Genomic DNA, 15,858 nt, shown 5'->3' with positions numbered 1-15,858 from the left:
ATCGATACCGAACTTAGTGCGGACACCCGATCGGCACAGTCCGCTGCAGCTCAGAGCTCCTGAGCTCAAACGATCCTCCAGCCTCAGCCTCCCGTAGCTTGGATTACAGGCGCGCGCCACCGCACCCGGCAGGAGCTGTCTTCATTCATAGCGGCTGTGAGGGTCACGCACGTGACGTCATCAGGTGTGACCGAGGGTCTCTGGTCCTCTAGTCCAGGTGGAGGTGGGTCGGTGTCACCAACAAACAGCTGGTTTCTGAAGGTTTTCACAGAAATAGAGAAACAGCGATGAAGCTGAAGTGTCATGTAAATCCATCAGGGTTCAACCTGTGTCAGGTGTCACAGCTGTTACTGCAGCATCACACTGATGAGCTTTAAAAAGCCCTTTGAAGCTTTTCAGGATTCAGACCTTCTTAGGTGTTGATCAGATTCAGCCTCTGCTTTATTTCCTGTGTGTGTTTGACTCAGGACTGTGTTTGTGTCCACACCAAGCTGCACTAACATCTTCTCACTCCTGTTTCCTTCAGTCTGATCAGCTGCTCCAACTCACAGCTTTAGGGTTTTTGAACCTGCTGTTATGTTGAATAGAAGTTTCCATCCACTATGGCTCAAACTGAGCTGCACTGTTAAATACACTCACAACAACACAAAGACTTTTGAAGTCAGGACATTTTTATTATGGCTTCTTCCAAAACTCAAACTTCATTATACTAAGGATATATCTATATCAAAAAATGAAGTACAAGTATAGTCCAGATACACTGTTGTACAAGCCAAGTACACCTGAATATAAGGAAAAGCACAGGCTGAATGCATTTCAATTTTTTCTGTATACCTGTCAGTATAAGTCAAGTATACTTGAGTATAATTTAGTTTAGTTTATCTCTGACACGTACAAACAAAGTACACGTGAATAATTGTCTTTTTTGTGGGGATGCTCTGATAAATACACTGACAAAAAGAAAGAATCTTCTTAAATCAGGACATTTTCATTATTGCTTCTTAGAAAACACAAAGAGAAGAACTATAAGAAGCAATGATACACAATCTGCACTATATCTGACAACTCTGTTGTTAAACCATGACAGTTTCATAATTCTATGAACTTAATGCAGGAAATTTCACTTTTTCTAAACTGTTCCATGTTTTCTCATATATTTTTCCAAAGTTTGCCATAAATAAGCAGCACATGGTTCACTGGTGCATTTCAATGTTCGCTTTGTCAAATGTACTTCTCAGGTGTGTTTTAGGGGCGAGAGCTCAGCATGAAGAAGCTTCTAGTTTGGAGGAGAGAAGGAAATATCTGTGTGGCTGCAGCTGAGAGAAAGGGCCCATGTGAAGAGGAGCTGTCAGTCTGGGAGAGGAGCAGCGGTCGTTAGTGAACATGGAGGATGGAGAGGAGGAATGAACATCTCTGATGTACTGATCTTCTAGAAGAAACTGACCTTGTGGGCCCTGATCAGCTCCTGGAAGACCTGGAAGTCTTTGAAGTCCAACAGGTCCTGGAGAAAACCACAAACAATATGTGTTAAAACACCAGACATCAGCAAAGCTCAATTCAAATAAATAGCGGACATTTTAAGAGCCCAGTTGTTGATGGTCCCCATGTTTCCTGTTCACCTCCACTCTGATGTAGAACATCCTGGTTTTCATTTAAACACTTGGACAGGCTTGATTTCTTCAATGCATTAAAACATCAGATTAACTCCAACTGCACGGTCAGACAGTGAAACACTACAAATATGTCTTACTACTCTACATCACACTGGTTACTATCTGGAGTCCAAAGCCTAGTGGGAGGAAGAAGTGCTCTTTGTGATGGATGAAGTTCAGCATCACTGTCCCAGTTTCCAGATGATGCAGGTTGATGCTGATGGATGTGTGTTGGTCCCTCATGCAGCACATGGAAATACCTGTGAGAAGAAGAATATGATGCACATTAAAACAGAAATGGGCCTTGAATGTATCAGCTGAGACACTTTTGGATGGAGCTGGAATCTGAAGGTGGTGCCTCGGGATGGAGGTGGCTAGAAGAGGCAGCAGGTGAAGGCTGAGACCACTGCTGACTGGTGGGAGCTGTAGGTGGAGGCTGAGGCATAATATGTCTGGCAGGAGCAGAAGGTGGAGGCTACTTCTGGAGCTGATGAATGTTTTTCAGCTTTCTGCCTGAAAGGGCAGGTGGAGGATGAGGCTGGATTTTGCTGGCTGAGACTATAGGTGGAGGTTCAGGATACAGATATTTGCCAGAATCTGTAGGTGGAGGCAGCAACTCCAAGTTTCTGGCAGTGTATGTAGGTGTAATCTCAGGTTAGTAGAGTTAGTAGAGTTAGAATCCGGAGGTGGAGGTCCAAACTGCATGTTTCCTGCAGGAGACATAAGTTGAGGTTTAGGCAGTAGCTCTCTGCCAGAATCTGTAGGTGGAGGCAGCTACTACAGGTTTCTGGTAGAGGCTTCAGGTGGATGGTCAAATTCAGTTTGCCAGAACATGCAGGTGGAGGTCCAAACTGCATGTTGCTGGCAGAAGACACAAGTTGAGGTTTAGGCAGTAGCTCTCTGCCAGAATCTGTAGGTGGAGGCAGCTACTACAGGTTTCTGGTAGAGGCTTCAGGTGGATGGTCAGATTCAGTTTGCCAGAACATGCAGGTGGAGGTCCAAACTGCATGTTGCTGGCAGAAGACACAAGTTGAGGTTTAGACAGTAGCTCTCTGCCAGAATCTGTAGGTGGAGGCAGCTACTACAGGTTTCTGGTAGAGGCTTCAGGTGGATGGTCAGATTCAGTTTGCCAGAACATGCAGGTGGAGGTCCAAACTGCATGTTGCTGGCAGAAGACACAAGTTGAGGTTTAGACAGTAGCTCTCTGCCAGAATCTGTAGGTGGAGGCAGCTACTACAGGTTTCTGGCAGAGGCTTCAGGTGGATGGTCAGATTCAGTTTGCCAGGACCTGCAGGTGGAGGTGGAAATGGCAGGTTTCTGGCAGAGGTTGTAGTTGGAGGATTGGGAATCTGCCAGAATGTGCAGGTGGAGGCAGCAAAGTCTGGCAGAAGCATCATGTGGCTGGTCAGACTACATGTGTCTGACTGTATCTGCAGGTGGAGGAGGAAAATGCAGATTTCTGTCAGAGGCTGTAGGTGGAGGTCGACAGAGGTTTAAGGCGAAGGTTTGGTTTGCAGGTGGATGTTGGAGGCAGCAGAAAGTGGCTGGCAGAGGTTTTAGGTGGAGGATGAATGTGGAGCTTTAGCTAGTTTGAACAGGTGGGTGGTGATCTGGCAGTGGTGTCTGTTGCTCTAAGTCTGTGCTGAGTCATGTGACCTATTGACTTCAGTCTCCAATAATATTTACAGGTAGAGTCTGTTTGAGCTGTTAGAAACTTCTTCAATTGAGTTTCTTTGCTCTTTTTCTCAGGGGCTTCCTGGGCTTTGGGTCTCCCATAGTGTCCGCATCATGAAGGGGAGGGTAGACTCCAACCCCGTAGGACACGTCCACCTCCACACGGCCGTCCTTGTACCTGTGAGGAGCAGAAGAGACAGAAAGATCCAGCGGATAAAAATGCTTCTTCATGGACAACCGGACAGATTTTGGTGTGTTTGTAAGAACGTGATGTGATGTTTAACACCAACTTACTTCAGCGGGTCATCGACCACCTCATGGTAGAGCTGCTGGTACTCTTCCACTGAGCGGTTGTGGATCTTCAGAGGGCCGTCGTGCTGCAGTGGAGCAGGGGCCACGTTGAAGACCGGTGGCAGCTCAGGTGGGATGGTGGACTGAGGAATGTCAGCAGCTGGGCGGGAGGGCTGAGGGGTGGGCAACTCTGGGTGTGAAGCAGAAGGTTTGGAAGGACAGGCCCCTGAGGTCCTCTTCCTCTTCCGGGGACGGAAGGCAGCAGCGGCGGCGGCAACAGCAGCGGCGGCAGTATCAGTGGCGGCAGCAGCGATAGCAGCAGCAGCCCGTTGATGCTTTAGCTGCGAGTCCAGCACCTCTGGGTGTGAAGCAGAAGGTTTGGAATGATGGGCCCCTGAGGTCCTCTTCCTCTTCCGGGGACGGAAGGCAGCAGCAGCGGCGGCAACAGCAGCGGCGGCAGTAGCAGTGGCGGCAACAGCGACAGCAGCAGCAGCCCGTTGATGCTTTAGCCGCGAGTCCAGCACCTCTGGGTGTGAAGCAGAAGGTTTGGAAGGATGGGCCCCTGAGGTCCTCTTCATCTTCCAGAGATGGAAGGCAGCAGCAGCGGCAGCAGCGGCAGCAGCAGCGTCAGCGGCAGCGGCAGCAGCAGCGGCAGCAGCAGCAGCCCGTTGATGCTTTGGCCGCGAGTCCAGCACCTGGGAGACATCAGCAACACGACAGGATGAAGGTCTTCCTCAGTATCATGGTTTGAAATCTCACAGGAGAAAATGGTCATCAGTGCAGCCTGCAGTGTTTCTAAGCTGAAATATTATCTGGCCTCTTGGAGAGCAGCAGCCTGACTAACTCATCAGTGTAAGACTTGACTACATGTCAGAAAACACTGAAACTGCAGGTTTTTAAAGGAGATGTGGACACAGGAGCCTCCTCAGGACTGGTCCTCATGGTCAGGAAATAAAGCAGGACCACCTTAGGACCTTTATCATGTCCCCTGTTGTTATGTTGTGTTGCTTATTCCCACTGTGTTGCCATATACTGTATGGAAATCTAATCTCAAATACCTGCTGAGAATGACAGAGACTACTAACTTCAAGTACTTCACTGTTGTACTTATTACCACACGTACAATCCCAATATGTTGTAGGTCTATACACTATGTGTGACTGCTGCTGACAGAAACCATTTGATCACAGATCTAAAAACAGAGTTCATGCTTTTATGCGTGTTTGGCTCGTCAGTCTGTTTCTGGGCCTGTTGATGGTTTATATCAGTGAACACTGGGGCTGTTCTCCCAGTGTCCACGGTAAAACACAGAAAACACCTCAGACTTTCAAAGGCTTCAGTCTCACGTTTTCCATGATGGAAGTCAGTTGTGTCGCTTTGGTCACTTTCTGGGAGGGTTTAGTCCTTGTCTGGACGGAAGAAGTCCTCAGGACAAGAGGGAGTTTGGCAGAAATCGTCGAGTGAAAGTGGTGAAAACTTTTCTTGACCGTCTGAGCTTTTGTTTTGGTTTAAATGATGTTCTTATCAAAATGACGCCCCCGGAGACAAACCATAGCAACCGTGGAATCCTTGACCTCCATTTTGTCACATGTGTGTTTCCAGACACATCTGGGATTAAAGTTGGATCCAGTCAGCCCAGAGCTGAGATCAGCTCCATATAGTTACAGATCTGACTGGTCCTCACTCACACTTCCTCCTCATATTATACTGGACCAGCGGATTCTGTTTTCATGGCTCAGCAACAATTATACACCTGATGTGTCTGAATGATCGGCTGGAAAAGAAGAAATCAAATGGTTCAAATTACAGATGTGGCTGCGTCCTCGGTCATATTCTCTGCTAGAAAGTTGGTGTCAGTCTTCGTGTGAACATCTGGATTCACAGGCTACGAGTTTTGACAGTGTTTTCATAGAGCAGCTAAACTGCAGCTCATCTGTTACAGACTGGCCATCGGGTATTTTCCATTTTCACTGTATCTGCGTCAGAGTTTCCAGCGTTCAGGTTTATTTTCACCAAACAAACGTCACCGTGTCAGACACGAAGAGAAAACTAGTCCAGGGTTCAAAGTTTGGACTTTATTGGTTTTAAAGGTTGTTTCCGCAGACAAGACGCCAGATGTTCTTCCAGCACAGACACTGGTCCATAAACATCACAGAGCGCGCAAAAGCCAATTTGGAGGCTTTAAGTGAAGGAGGCGCGGACACACACACACCAGCACTTCTCCAAAACTCCCACAGCACAGGTCATATATGTTCAGTTTAGGCTCTTCCGCTTTGCTCTACAATGATCCGCCTCTGTCCATTTAAATAACTGGTCAGAAAACAACGACATTAATGAGAATTAGCGACACTGTCTTTCACACACTGAGCGTTGTCCGTTTGTTTCCTGCGACTGTTTCTATGAAGTTTTCTTTCCTTTGTGTTTGTCAAACTCTGGCAGCATCACACAGCAGCTGGACTGATACAGTGTGTGCGTCTCCGCACTGAGAGAGGCGCCGTGCGCATTTTACGCACGTGGCACAGCACCTATAGGCGACGCATATGAATCATTTCAACCTGCTGCATCAGTGCGGATCTAAACGCAACTGAACAAATGATTATCAAGAACATGTTTGTCTGAATGATCAGATAGAAATTTCATTTGTCGCAATAATAATTTGCCTGTTTGGTCATTATCTTATCAAACAGGCAGAACGCAGCTCCATAAAAGCTGCATGTGTGCAGTTCGTTTATAGTCGGATCTGTTTTATCGCAGTTCAAGCTTCACTCTAGTTAAAACCATCATCTACATCCAATGCTCTGTGTTAGTCCAGGAGACCTGGCTGTGTGGGCAAATAATGAAACTACCCTATAAAGTCTCTTGTGAGAGAACATGAGCAAATTGATGTGCTGACTCCATCAGAAACAAATATTAATGTGTCTTTTTGCTTGCACACTGATATCCAGCTTGTCTACATACACACATGGATGTTTGTTGTGACAGCGGACTCGTTTCTTCATTCTGAAGTGATGAAGAGGAATCATGTTTTTCGTGTAAAGTACTTTTTTGCAGAGAATTGGCCTTTTGTGGACAGATTTGATTTCTATGGACAATAAAACCAAGAGAAAAGTGTTGGGTGATTATGAACAGTTCTCCTCTGGACCAGGTTCACTCAGTGCTGTGGAGAAAACCCCTGGGACTTTACTGAGTCTGTGCTGTTGCATTGACTGGTGTCACTGATGGTCATTGCTCCTCTGGTCCAGGTGGAGGCGCTGTGGGACCAACAAACACACCAGGTTTCTGCAGGTTTTCACAGAAAGAAGACGACAAAGAAATTTGTGCATACACAAATACATGTTGATTAACATGATTATCTAAATCCAGTCAGAAATCAGTAAATACAAATCAACAACACAACAAAAATCAATTTTTATTGACATTGAATTTAAAAACCTCTCATTCATTTGTACCAACTACTTGGGAATTGATTTAAATTGATTGAAAAAATGATTTACATTTATTAAATTTCTGGGGGACCTGACTAAATATCTGGATAAAAGTAATTTAGATTCGCTATATAAAATAAAATAAAGTAAAATAAAATGATTAACTAATTTTTGCTTGATTCCGTTCATCAATGCTGGGTGATTGGCTGATTTCATGTCTCCTGTGTACAAATGTTTTAGTCATTTTTTCTTTTTATCAATTTATCATTGTCCTCTTTCCTTACTTGAGTGAGCACTTGAATTTTCTCTTCCTCTTGACTTTCATTATCCTAACCTGTTGGGTAAGGGTGGAGATAGTTTACTTCTGCTTTTCGTCACTTTTTCTGAACACTTTGCACATTTCTGGTCAGCAAGTCTCTTGTGTTTCGCATGGAACCAAGGCCTCCGATAATTTGCCATCTTGTATTTGATGCTTTGTTCCCAGCCACAGTCACATATGAAGGAGGCAGGTTCTTTGAGACAAGGATATTTCATGACAAGGGCCACAGCAACATCACTTACTGTATCTGTGCGCCCGATGGATGGGCTGTGTAACTTCGTCCAACTTCTCAAGTATGCCTGCCTTGACTTTTGAGGTACACAAGTGTTTCATTCTTCCTGTTGTCTTCAGTACTGCTCTTTCAAGTAACATCTCACTTTCATATGCAAACTGTGGAATATGAAAGTGTTTTGACCATGGCTAACATTGTTCTGTGGTATTTTGCCTAGGCACAATAATCAGTTGCTGGGAGGAAGATAGAGCAGATGACTCTGCATTAGATACAGAGTCACTGGTAGTTAACAGCAGGCCAGGGGAGGAGAGGAGAAGAAAATGAAAATCAAAAACGGAAAGGTTTACTAGCATCACAAGCAGAAACTTAAGAGATCAGACTTGCAGTGAATAATACAAAGATCCTGCAATGTGCAATCAGAATAATTAGACCTCAGTGTTTAAAAATAACAATAGGTGAGAGAATTAGGTTGCATTATAAATATTGTAACATGGAAATGTTACTATTATTTAATCCAATTACCTAAAATGCACATAAAAATGTGACGTTTTAGTGTAACCAGTCATTTTCCTCCCACACCGTATGCAGCCAAGGAGTACACATCAAGAATCATTTTGCCAGTGTCCTCTAGTTGAAAAGATCTCAAATGCTCTTCACATCATGCAGCTGGTAGCTTAACAATGCAGAGTTGTCCAAAATTGCCATCTGAATAACCTCAGCAAAGTCTGGCAACTCACCAGCTGAGCCATAACATCAGATCATCCCAAGAATTGACCTTGTTCCAGTGTATGTGACAGTGTTAGTTAGCTGCACACTGACAGACGTGGTGACATTTCTCTTAAAACGTTCTGTATGTTTGAATGCAGCACATCTATATATATATATTTGTGTAACACACAAGGCCAGCTTTCCCACAGCCGTATATCTCATAGAAAGGGATTTTGGCTTGTCTGAACCCTTAAATAGAAAATAACTGTAATAAGTCAATGAGTCCAGTCAAACTGAAGTACTTGGTGGTAAAAATCTGAAAATAGTCTTTTACTCTCTGACACTTGGTTTTGGTTTTCTTGTTGTTACGCCCCAGCCTAGGGGTTAACCGGAGCGTAACACGAAGTTGAGTTTTCCTCCAAAACTCTTCCACTCTCAATAAACACGGAAATACTAATTACAATTAACGAGAATATTTATTCTGTCGAAAACACAGAACACAATACAGAATGTTCAAAACAAACAAAACGCTCCGTGAGTCCTACGGTGTTATACGAATGATGGAAACAAACAAACGCTAAAGATACTCAAACGAAGACGCTAGATTTAGCCCTACGGTATCAAACAAACGAAAATCAATAACAGAAATGCTATAATAGCCCTACGATATCTAATCTAAGAGAAACAACACAAAATCACAGGTCGCCAGCCTGCTGGAAACTCCTAAAACAAACAGGAGAAAACAAAACACAAATGTAGCCTAAATGTCTAAGTATTTCTAATGTAAATAACGAAAATCCTATCAATACAAAACCTACAAAATCGAAACAAAAACCTAATCTCTAACTAATTAATTACGAAAACGAAGTCTTTATCAAATAGCTTTGAAAGTGGCAAAGGTGGGAGAATAGCTCTCCTGAACAGCAGTCCGTGGGCTTCTTATCTTCCTTCCGGGAAGTGTTGGACCAATCCCGGAAGTCCAATCCACGGGGTCGAACGGACCAATCCCATCCAATCGCTCGAGTCCACGCCCAACTCTAGCTCCAGCTCACGTACACACATACACTAAATGAGGAGGGGAGAGCCACAGTACAACCATACACATAATGACCTAGGGTCATAACATTGTGCTTTTCCTGAGTGCTCCTGATTATCTAACAGGTGAAGACATTTCAGGAACGGCAGAGAGACAGATGACTGCGTGTACCGGTATCCATGATGAGCACACAGAGGCATGTGGGTGTTTCCCAATATATCGGTTGAATGTCTGTTTCCTTTGTTTCGTCAAATGGATTTACAAAGTTGTGGTACATGTTAATATTTTGATCTTGAGCAGTTCAGTAAAAAAAAAAAATCTACTGCTTAATTCAACTTGTACAATTACACTTAAAATTGTGGCAAACCAAGATTTTGTGAAACACACTGTTCTGTCTCACCCATAGTCAGTTGTTATCACTTTCAGCTCTGTGTCCAGTAAAGAGATCTGTACTGACAGAAGCTTGATGATTGTAAGATTTTTTTTTTTTTTTTTTATTCTGGCAAATGTTCATGCAAGATTTTGGATAAAACATCACTTAACAAAAACTTGGCAGAAATCCCTCTGAATACAACACTTGGTTTTAGATCATATTTACCAATTGGTGTGATAATGTTCAGACTGAAGCACAAAACATGATTTCACACAGCAGGAATTAGATCTTTGGTAAACATGAGAAAATCCAGAAAAACTCAAGGGGAAAAAAACAGAACACAAGACAATGAGTCATGTGCAAAGAAAATCAGAATAAGATGAAATAACATCAGTGAATTTAAGGGAGGTCTAATAATGAATGAAACATTCACTTCAATACAAGCTAAGAAATGAAGATCCTGGAGGTCCACTGCTTGTTATCAATATGAAACCCCCAACAAATTTAATTTAAAAAATATTGATGGCTCACTATGAAGTTTCCAAATCCAGAATGCAAATACTTGCACTGACTTGCCAAAACAATCATGACATACACAAAAAGACATTTTCTACTTACATTAATATCATTCCAAACTTTTAACTATCACTCAGCTTCAGCAGGACTCAGTAATACATCACACAAACAAATTATTCACATGTTCTTTCTTACTGACATTACTCAAACTTAAAGCCCTGGATCTATTCCATCTTTCTGACCATCAGCCACTTACATATATCCTTCATTCTTCAGAGTCATCAACACACTGATTAGAAACATGAGATAAAAGCTCAGATTGGGTCCCATTACTTATGTTCCTGAAAGCAAGCGAAGTGAAGTGTTACACGTTTGAACAGTAGGGACCTTAGTGTTAGGACACACACACACACTAAAATTCCTATGGAAACTTGCTCAGTTTTAAAAAAATCAACTACCCCAAAGTTACATGCAGCTGTCACAAAAGTTTGAGCTGAGTTTCATGTCTAAGAAAAAACAAAACACTTCTAACAAAGAGTCCAAACGGTAACATAAGCTACATTTAACACAAGTCGCCTCTAACATTTAAGAAGTTCAGTTGAAATAAATGTGAACTGAAATGTTTTCAGGACCCTATGAAACTTAAAAAAAAAAAAAAAAAATCCATTAAATGCAAGTCTGATAAAAAGTGAAATGAGAGCATAGAGCAAGAAAGACAGTGATCAAACACCAGCAGTAACTGAAGGAGAGGCAGTGACATGATGAAGATATGTCTCTATGCCGTCACTTTACTTTGGTAATGACACATTTGACACAAGACCAGTGTAAACAGTATGACATAGATGTGTGTTTTTTTGGTCTACATAAGCTCTCTTAAAGAAAAATATTTATTGTATCAAGTCAGGTTCCTTTTCTTTAAAGTGTTTAATAATAACGCACATTAACAATCTACTCTACTATCATTGTAACACTTCAAAAACATAATCCACACACTTGTTGACAACACGTTATAAACACTGTCTATTTTCTCCGAAATAAAACACAGACATCAGGGCAGTCCTTTACACACTGGGGCAAAAGGTGCTCTCATACTAGTACATGCTTTCACACAAACATGCTCATTTTCTAATGATGCAAAACAAAGTCTTTCCTGCTGTAAAAACTTTGTTGAAAAGGTACAGTGTACCTTAATACTTCATATTCTCATGATTCTCTGCAGGGGCTCAGACTTAAATTTAGGCAGCATCCCTGCTGTTCTCAATGTAAATAACATGTAGTGTCCACATGGTCAGGTTCACTTCAATGTTTCAATATTTGAATTAACTATTATAATGCTATATAATATGAGGGAGCATTTACTGTATATAGTTAAACATGTCACTGCAACTTCTTGATTGCAGTTCCCATTCAAACTAATGGGTACACAGGACTGATGGTTAGCTATAAAAAAATGTTTTAAATCAAATCTAAGGAAAAGTGTCTGATGAGAACATACTTGTCACTAAAATTCACAATTTTCACTAAGGTCTCAAATATGTTGTTATGCTACTTCTTTTGGACTAATAATTGTGGTAACTTTATTGCGCAACAGTGCAAAGGCTTAAAGAATATGTACAAGTCACAGGCAAGAGCGAGCTAACTGGCAGTCTTGTTTAAGAGAGCGAGGTTGGAAATGTAAGGCACTACAGTCAGTTGCAGCGTATCCAATAATCTGTTTTGGGGGAAAGAAACTGATGGTAGAAATAAGATGGACGGGGCATCTGTCCTCATTCAGAAACTCCCTATAGGTTTGTTGATCATTTCCTCACTGTCCTCACATTCATTATACACACTGACAGGAGAGAATATCTGCACTTCATTCCATACAAAGAGTTGTCCAGGCATGGTAGCTAAAGTACAATTAAAGATCAGGCCTGCTGGCATGTCCTACCTCGCAGCTGTAGTTTAGGAGGGAGGACAGAGCACAAATAAGCTTCTGGTTTGGAGCAGTTGAGGGGAACGATTGCGTGTGGTCACAGTCGTGTGAAGGGCCCTGCATGAAGAGGCCCTCTCAGTTTGGGGGAGGAGCAGGAGTTGGTGGTGAACATGGAGGATGGGGACGAGGAGTATGGTGAAGAGGAGGCAGATGAGGAGTCGCTGTTGCTGTTCAGTGTGAAGACACTGGAAATAGCCACATCCACTATTCCTTGACAGAGCTCTGGATATAGCTTCCTGGAGGAGGAAAGGATCAGAGAAGTGTTCATTTGGAGTTCAAGTCGCTAGAAAGCATTTACAAAAAAACTAAACAAAATAACACGTTAAGAGGAAGACATTTCAATTGCTTTAAAAATGATGGAACCATTTTCAAAGGTTTTCTCCATTTCTGACTCTAGACTTTCACAATAAACAAAATGCTGAATAAAAGAATACTGGAGAATCAGGAATACTGAAGCCTGTTTTCCACAGGTCAGAACAGTCCGTCTAAATGCAGACTGCAGAAACCAATTAGAAGACGAGACAGGGTACTAGGCTCTAACGTTTCGAGATGGACAGGTGAAATGTTTTAAAATGAATAAATCACTGACTGTGCACAGGCTGGAGCTCCATTGATTTCAATGAGCCACACTTTGAAGCTCTCGTCCACCATGAAATCAAATCCAAAGAGCTGGAAGCTCTGGTAGGACAGGTGCTTGGTGCTGATTGCTGGCTCAATACATGTCAGACAGCTCCTGCAAAACCAGACAGCAAAGTTCCTCCCATCTGACAACACCTTAACGAAGTTTCATGTGCCGAACATTCATTAGAGACATTTTTAGTGATCGGTGACCTGTACAGACATCTTCAGCCATATGAAAAGGAAATGCACAATAAATATGGCTCCTACCCAGCATCCATGTTTTAAATGTAATCACTAAAGAGATAAGACACCACAATTACAGACACTTAATATATATGCACTAATAATACTGCTCTGTGAGTTGTTCTTCTCAGGGCAGGTGTGAACTGCTTTATTCTCACTCACGTGCCGCAGCAATGCCAGCAGCTCTGTATGGCTGCACTCACACTGGTAGGCAAGCGTGTTCACAATGTCAGCATGTTGATGTTGCGCAGGCATGATGTTTACCGTGTTCACAACAGTGTGTTAGCATTTACTAATCAGCATGCAGCGTACAGCTGAGGCTGCTGAGAACAACTTGAGTTTTACAGGTATTAGGTCTGAAAACAAAGTAGAGGTACAACATTAAATTTTGACCTGATGATGATGATAGAGAAAAGCTCCAGGGATCATTACAATCACCAGAATTTATCCTTGAATATCTGTAGCAAATTTAGGGTTATCTTTGTGTGTATTAAGTATAAGATGTCATCCATCAACCACTGTACACTTAAACTTTTCAACTATGAAAACTAAACCATCATTTTTCAGTATTCAGTCTCCAACCACACAAATATGCTAGTTTTTGTATGAAAAATGAACGTAAAGCATCATGTGAAAACGATGCTTTAGCAGCAAATGAAGAAGGACCTACTTTATGATCAGCTTGATTTGAGGTAAGATGGTGGTCTCCAGGTTGACATTGTGAATGTTGAGCAGGTACAGCCTGAATTCATCAAAGAACATCTCGTTCCCCTCCTCATATCGCCCGTAGTTCTGGGAGTGCTCCTTCTGGATGCAGTGGTTGGTCAGATGGCTGGTCATGTCCTGGAGGTCAGAGCTGTTGTAGGGCTCTGAGGAAGTCCTCAGCACACCCTCCCGGTATAAATAGATGTTATACTGGTGGTCCACCAGCACCCAGCTCCTAGCAATAACATGACATAATCCATAATAGCCCTAGTTACGAAGTCCAGAGAGACAAGCATATTGTGTACATGTTTGTCTTAAACACAAAACACTTGCCTGATGTCAAACTTCCGATGTCCAGGCTCCAGAAGTAAAGGTTTCTCCAGGTACTTCTGAATGACGTGAACCTGTCCCTGATTATCAATGTACTCCAGCAGCTGATTAGCATCATGAGATATCAAAATACCAGCTCCTGTTACAATTTAAAAAAACAAAACAAAATGAAGGTGCTAAGCTGCCACTGATACGTTTTACCACATCCTCAATTTGAACCTGTAAATAATACAAGTAGCTAATCATTGAAAATCACTCACACTCAAAGTGAAACAGTCTAAGATTATACCTTTAGCTCCGGCAGATGATTTGGCTATCCATACTGTTCCCTCATCACTTTCTTTTTTAGAGTGATAGGAGGCCAAGAAAACCTCTCGCTCATCTGTCTTGGGATTGTTCTTCAGATGGCTAATGCCATTTGTAGCTGGAGCAACAGGGGTGTTGAGGTTAGTGGGATATATGATGTAGGATTCTGGGAACCAGGTGCAGGAGTCAGACAGCTCTGGGCTGGTCTTTATTAGTCTAATGGTAAGGAAAGGAAATGGTCAGCTAATGAAATCTTCTTTGGATGATTTTCTTGCTGTGAGACAAAAGGTACAGAGGTTTCATGTAACAAGACAGATACACACTTAACTAATGATGCCTTTCTGCAAAGCTTGTCAGCTCCTCTGTAGTAATTCACCAACTGCACCAGTCCTGGTTCATGACCTGTGAAGTCCAAGTTAGGACAATTTAACATTGACTCAAGTACCCATATGTGCACGTTCAGCACCTCAACTGCACATCCACATGAAAGTCCACACAACCACAGAAAGACATGTAAGCACACACACACACACACACACACACACACACACACACAACCACAGAGACCATTTACCTAGACGTCCAAAGGGCAGCCTGTTCCGTTCACCAAGCATCAAGTTGAACCTGGGATTGTCTTTTTTCAGCTTCTTCCACTGCCCAGTTGAGAGCAGCATTTTGGACACTTCAGCATAAACAGTGCTGTTGTCGTCACGGCTGACAAATGTGTACACGGGCGCATTCATGATACCACGTTGCCTATGAAGTACCGATATGATGGTGGTGGTGAAGAGGACTGGCTGTGTAAGTAGGTTCGCCGTGGAGCTAGCTGTGAGCCTGTCTGACTGCAGCACACAGACTCTTCGGCGTCATCTCGTCTGCCCGAGCCACGATGAGTCAGTCATATCCAGACCACACTTCCCAGTTTACTCACACTGGTGCTCTCAAGCCCCAGTTTAGCAGCTTGGAGCTAATGTGTCTCTATACAAAATAGCACCAAATGTGAAGGATGACCATTTCATGTCTCCCAGCGGACTGGGCTCCTCCTCAGATAAGGGTGTGACTAGCTGCTGCTACCGGTTCCCGGGGCTGGGTCCCGTCTGGGTTCATCTAGATCCCGTCTCCGGTTTAGCTAAATAGCGAGGAGGCTGCGGCCAATGTGAACAGTTCTCTCGGAAACTTTCCCGGTATCTGTGCTCACAGCTAAAGAGTCTGATGGTGAATAATGGAAAACATCAACTAACTAGTTAGCTCCACAACATCAAACACGTCCTATTCTGTCGCCGGTGTCGTTTGTGCTTTAGTCTCTGCGACTCAGCAGCACAAACACAAAACTCCACGGTTGTGGTTAGTGTAGTTCACACGTCCGATGATCCCATGGGTAGTTTGCACAAAACGTTTTCATGCTTGAATAAAAGTCAACTGACACGTATTTTATTACAGTTTATACACAAG

General features: G+C 43.0%; 1 protein-coding gene across 1 annotated transcript; it reads right to left on the bottom strand.

The window, feature by feature from the left end:
- Positions 1 to 11,131: 11,131 nt before the first annotated feature.
- On the bottom strand, positions 11,132 to 15,725 carry ttl (tubulin tyrosine ligase). Its single transcript, XM_026309854.1, has 7 exons — positions 14,981 to 15,725; positions 14,730 to 14,808; positions 14,390 to 14,622; positions 14,104 to 14,239; positions 13,736 to 14,005; positions 12,791 to 12,934; positions 11,132 to 12,437 (listed from the first exon to the last, which is right to left on the bottom strand). Exons 1-7 carry the CDS (start codon positions 15,147 to 15,149, stop codon positions 12,239 to 12,241), a joined length of 1,230 nt encoding a protein of 409 aa, XP_026165639.1. The 5' UTR covers positions 15,150 to 15,725; the 3' UTR covers positions 11,132 to 12,238.
- Positions 15,726 to 15,858: the final 133 nt, after the last annotated feature.

This window comes from Mastacembelus armatus, chromosome 15 (assembly GCF_900324485.2).
Source record: "Mastacembelus armatus chromosome 15, fMasArm1.2, whole genome shotgun sequence".
In the NCBI taxonomy this organism is placed as follows: Eukaryota; Metazoa; Chordata; class Actinopteri; order Synbranchiformes; family Mastacembelidae; genus Mastacembelus; species Mastacembelus armatus.
Note: the sequence above shows the minus strand (reverse complement) of the source record. Positions and strands in the feature narration are given on the sequence as shown.

What these genes read in the sequence shown, in the direction of transcription:
- ttl (XM_026309854.1), bottom strand. Translation starts at nt 15,149, where the DNA reads ATGAATGCGCCCGTGTACACATTTGTCAGCCGTGACGACAACAGCACT. An exon ending in GCTGCCCTTTGGACGTCTAG is followed by an intron (nt 14,809 to 14,980) that starts GTAAATGGTCTC and finishes TGGACTTCACAG; the next exon opens with GTCATGAACCAGGACTGGTG. An exon ending in ATCATCTGCCGGAGCTAAAG is followed by an intron (nt 14,240 to 14,389) that starts GTATAATCTTAG and finishes AAATTGTAACAG; the next exon opens with GAGCTGGTATTTTGATATCT.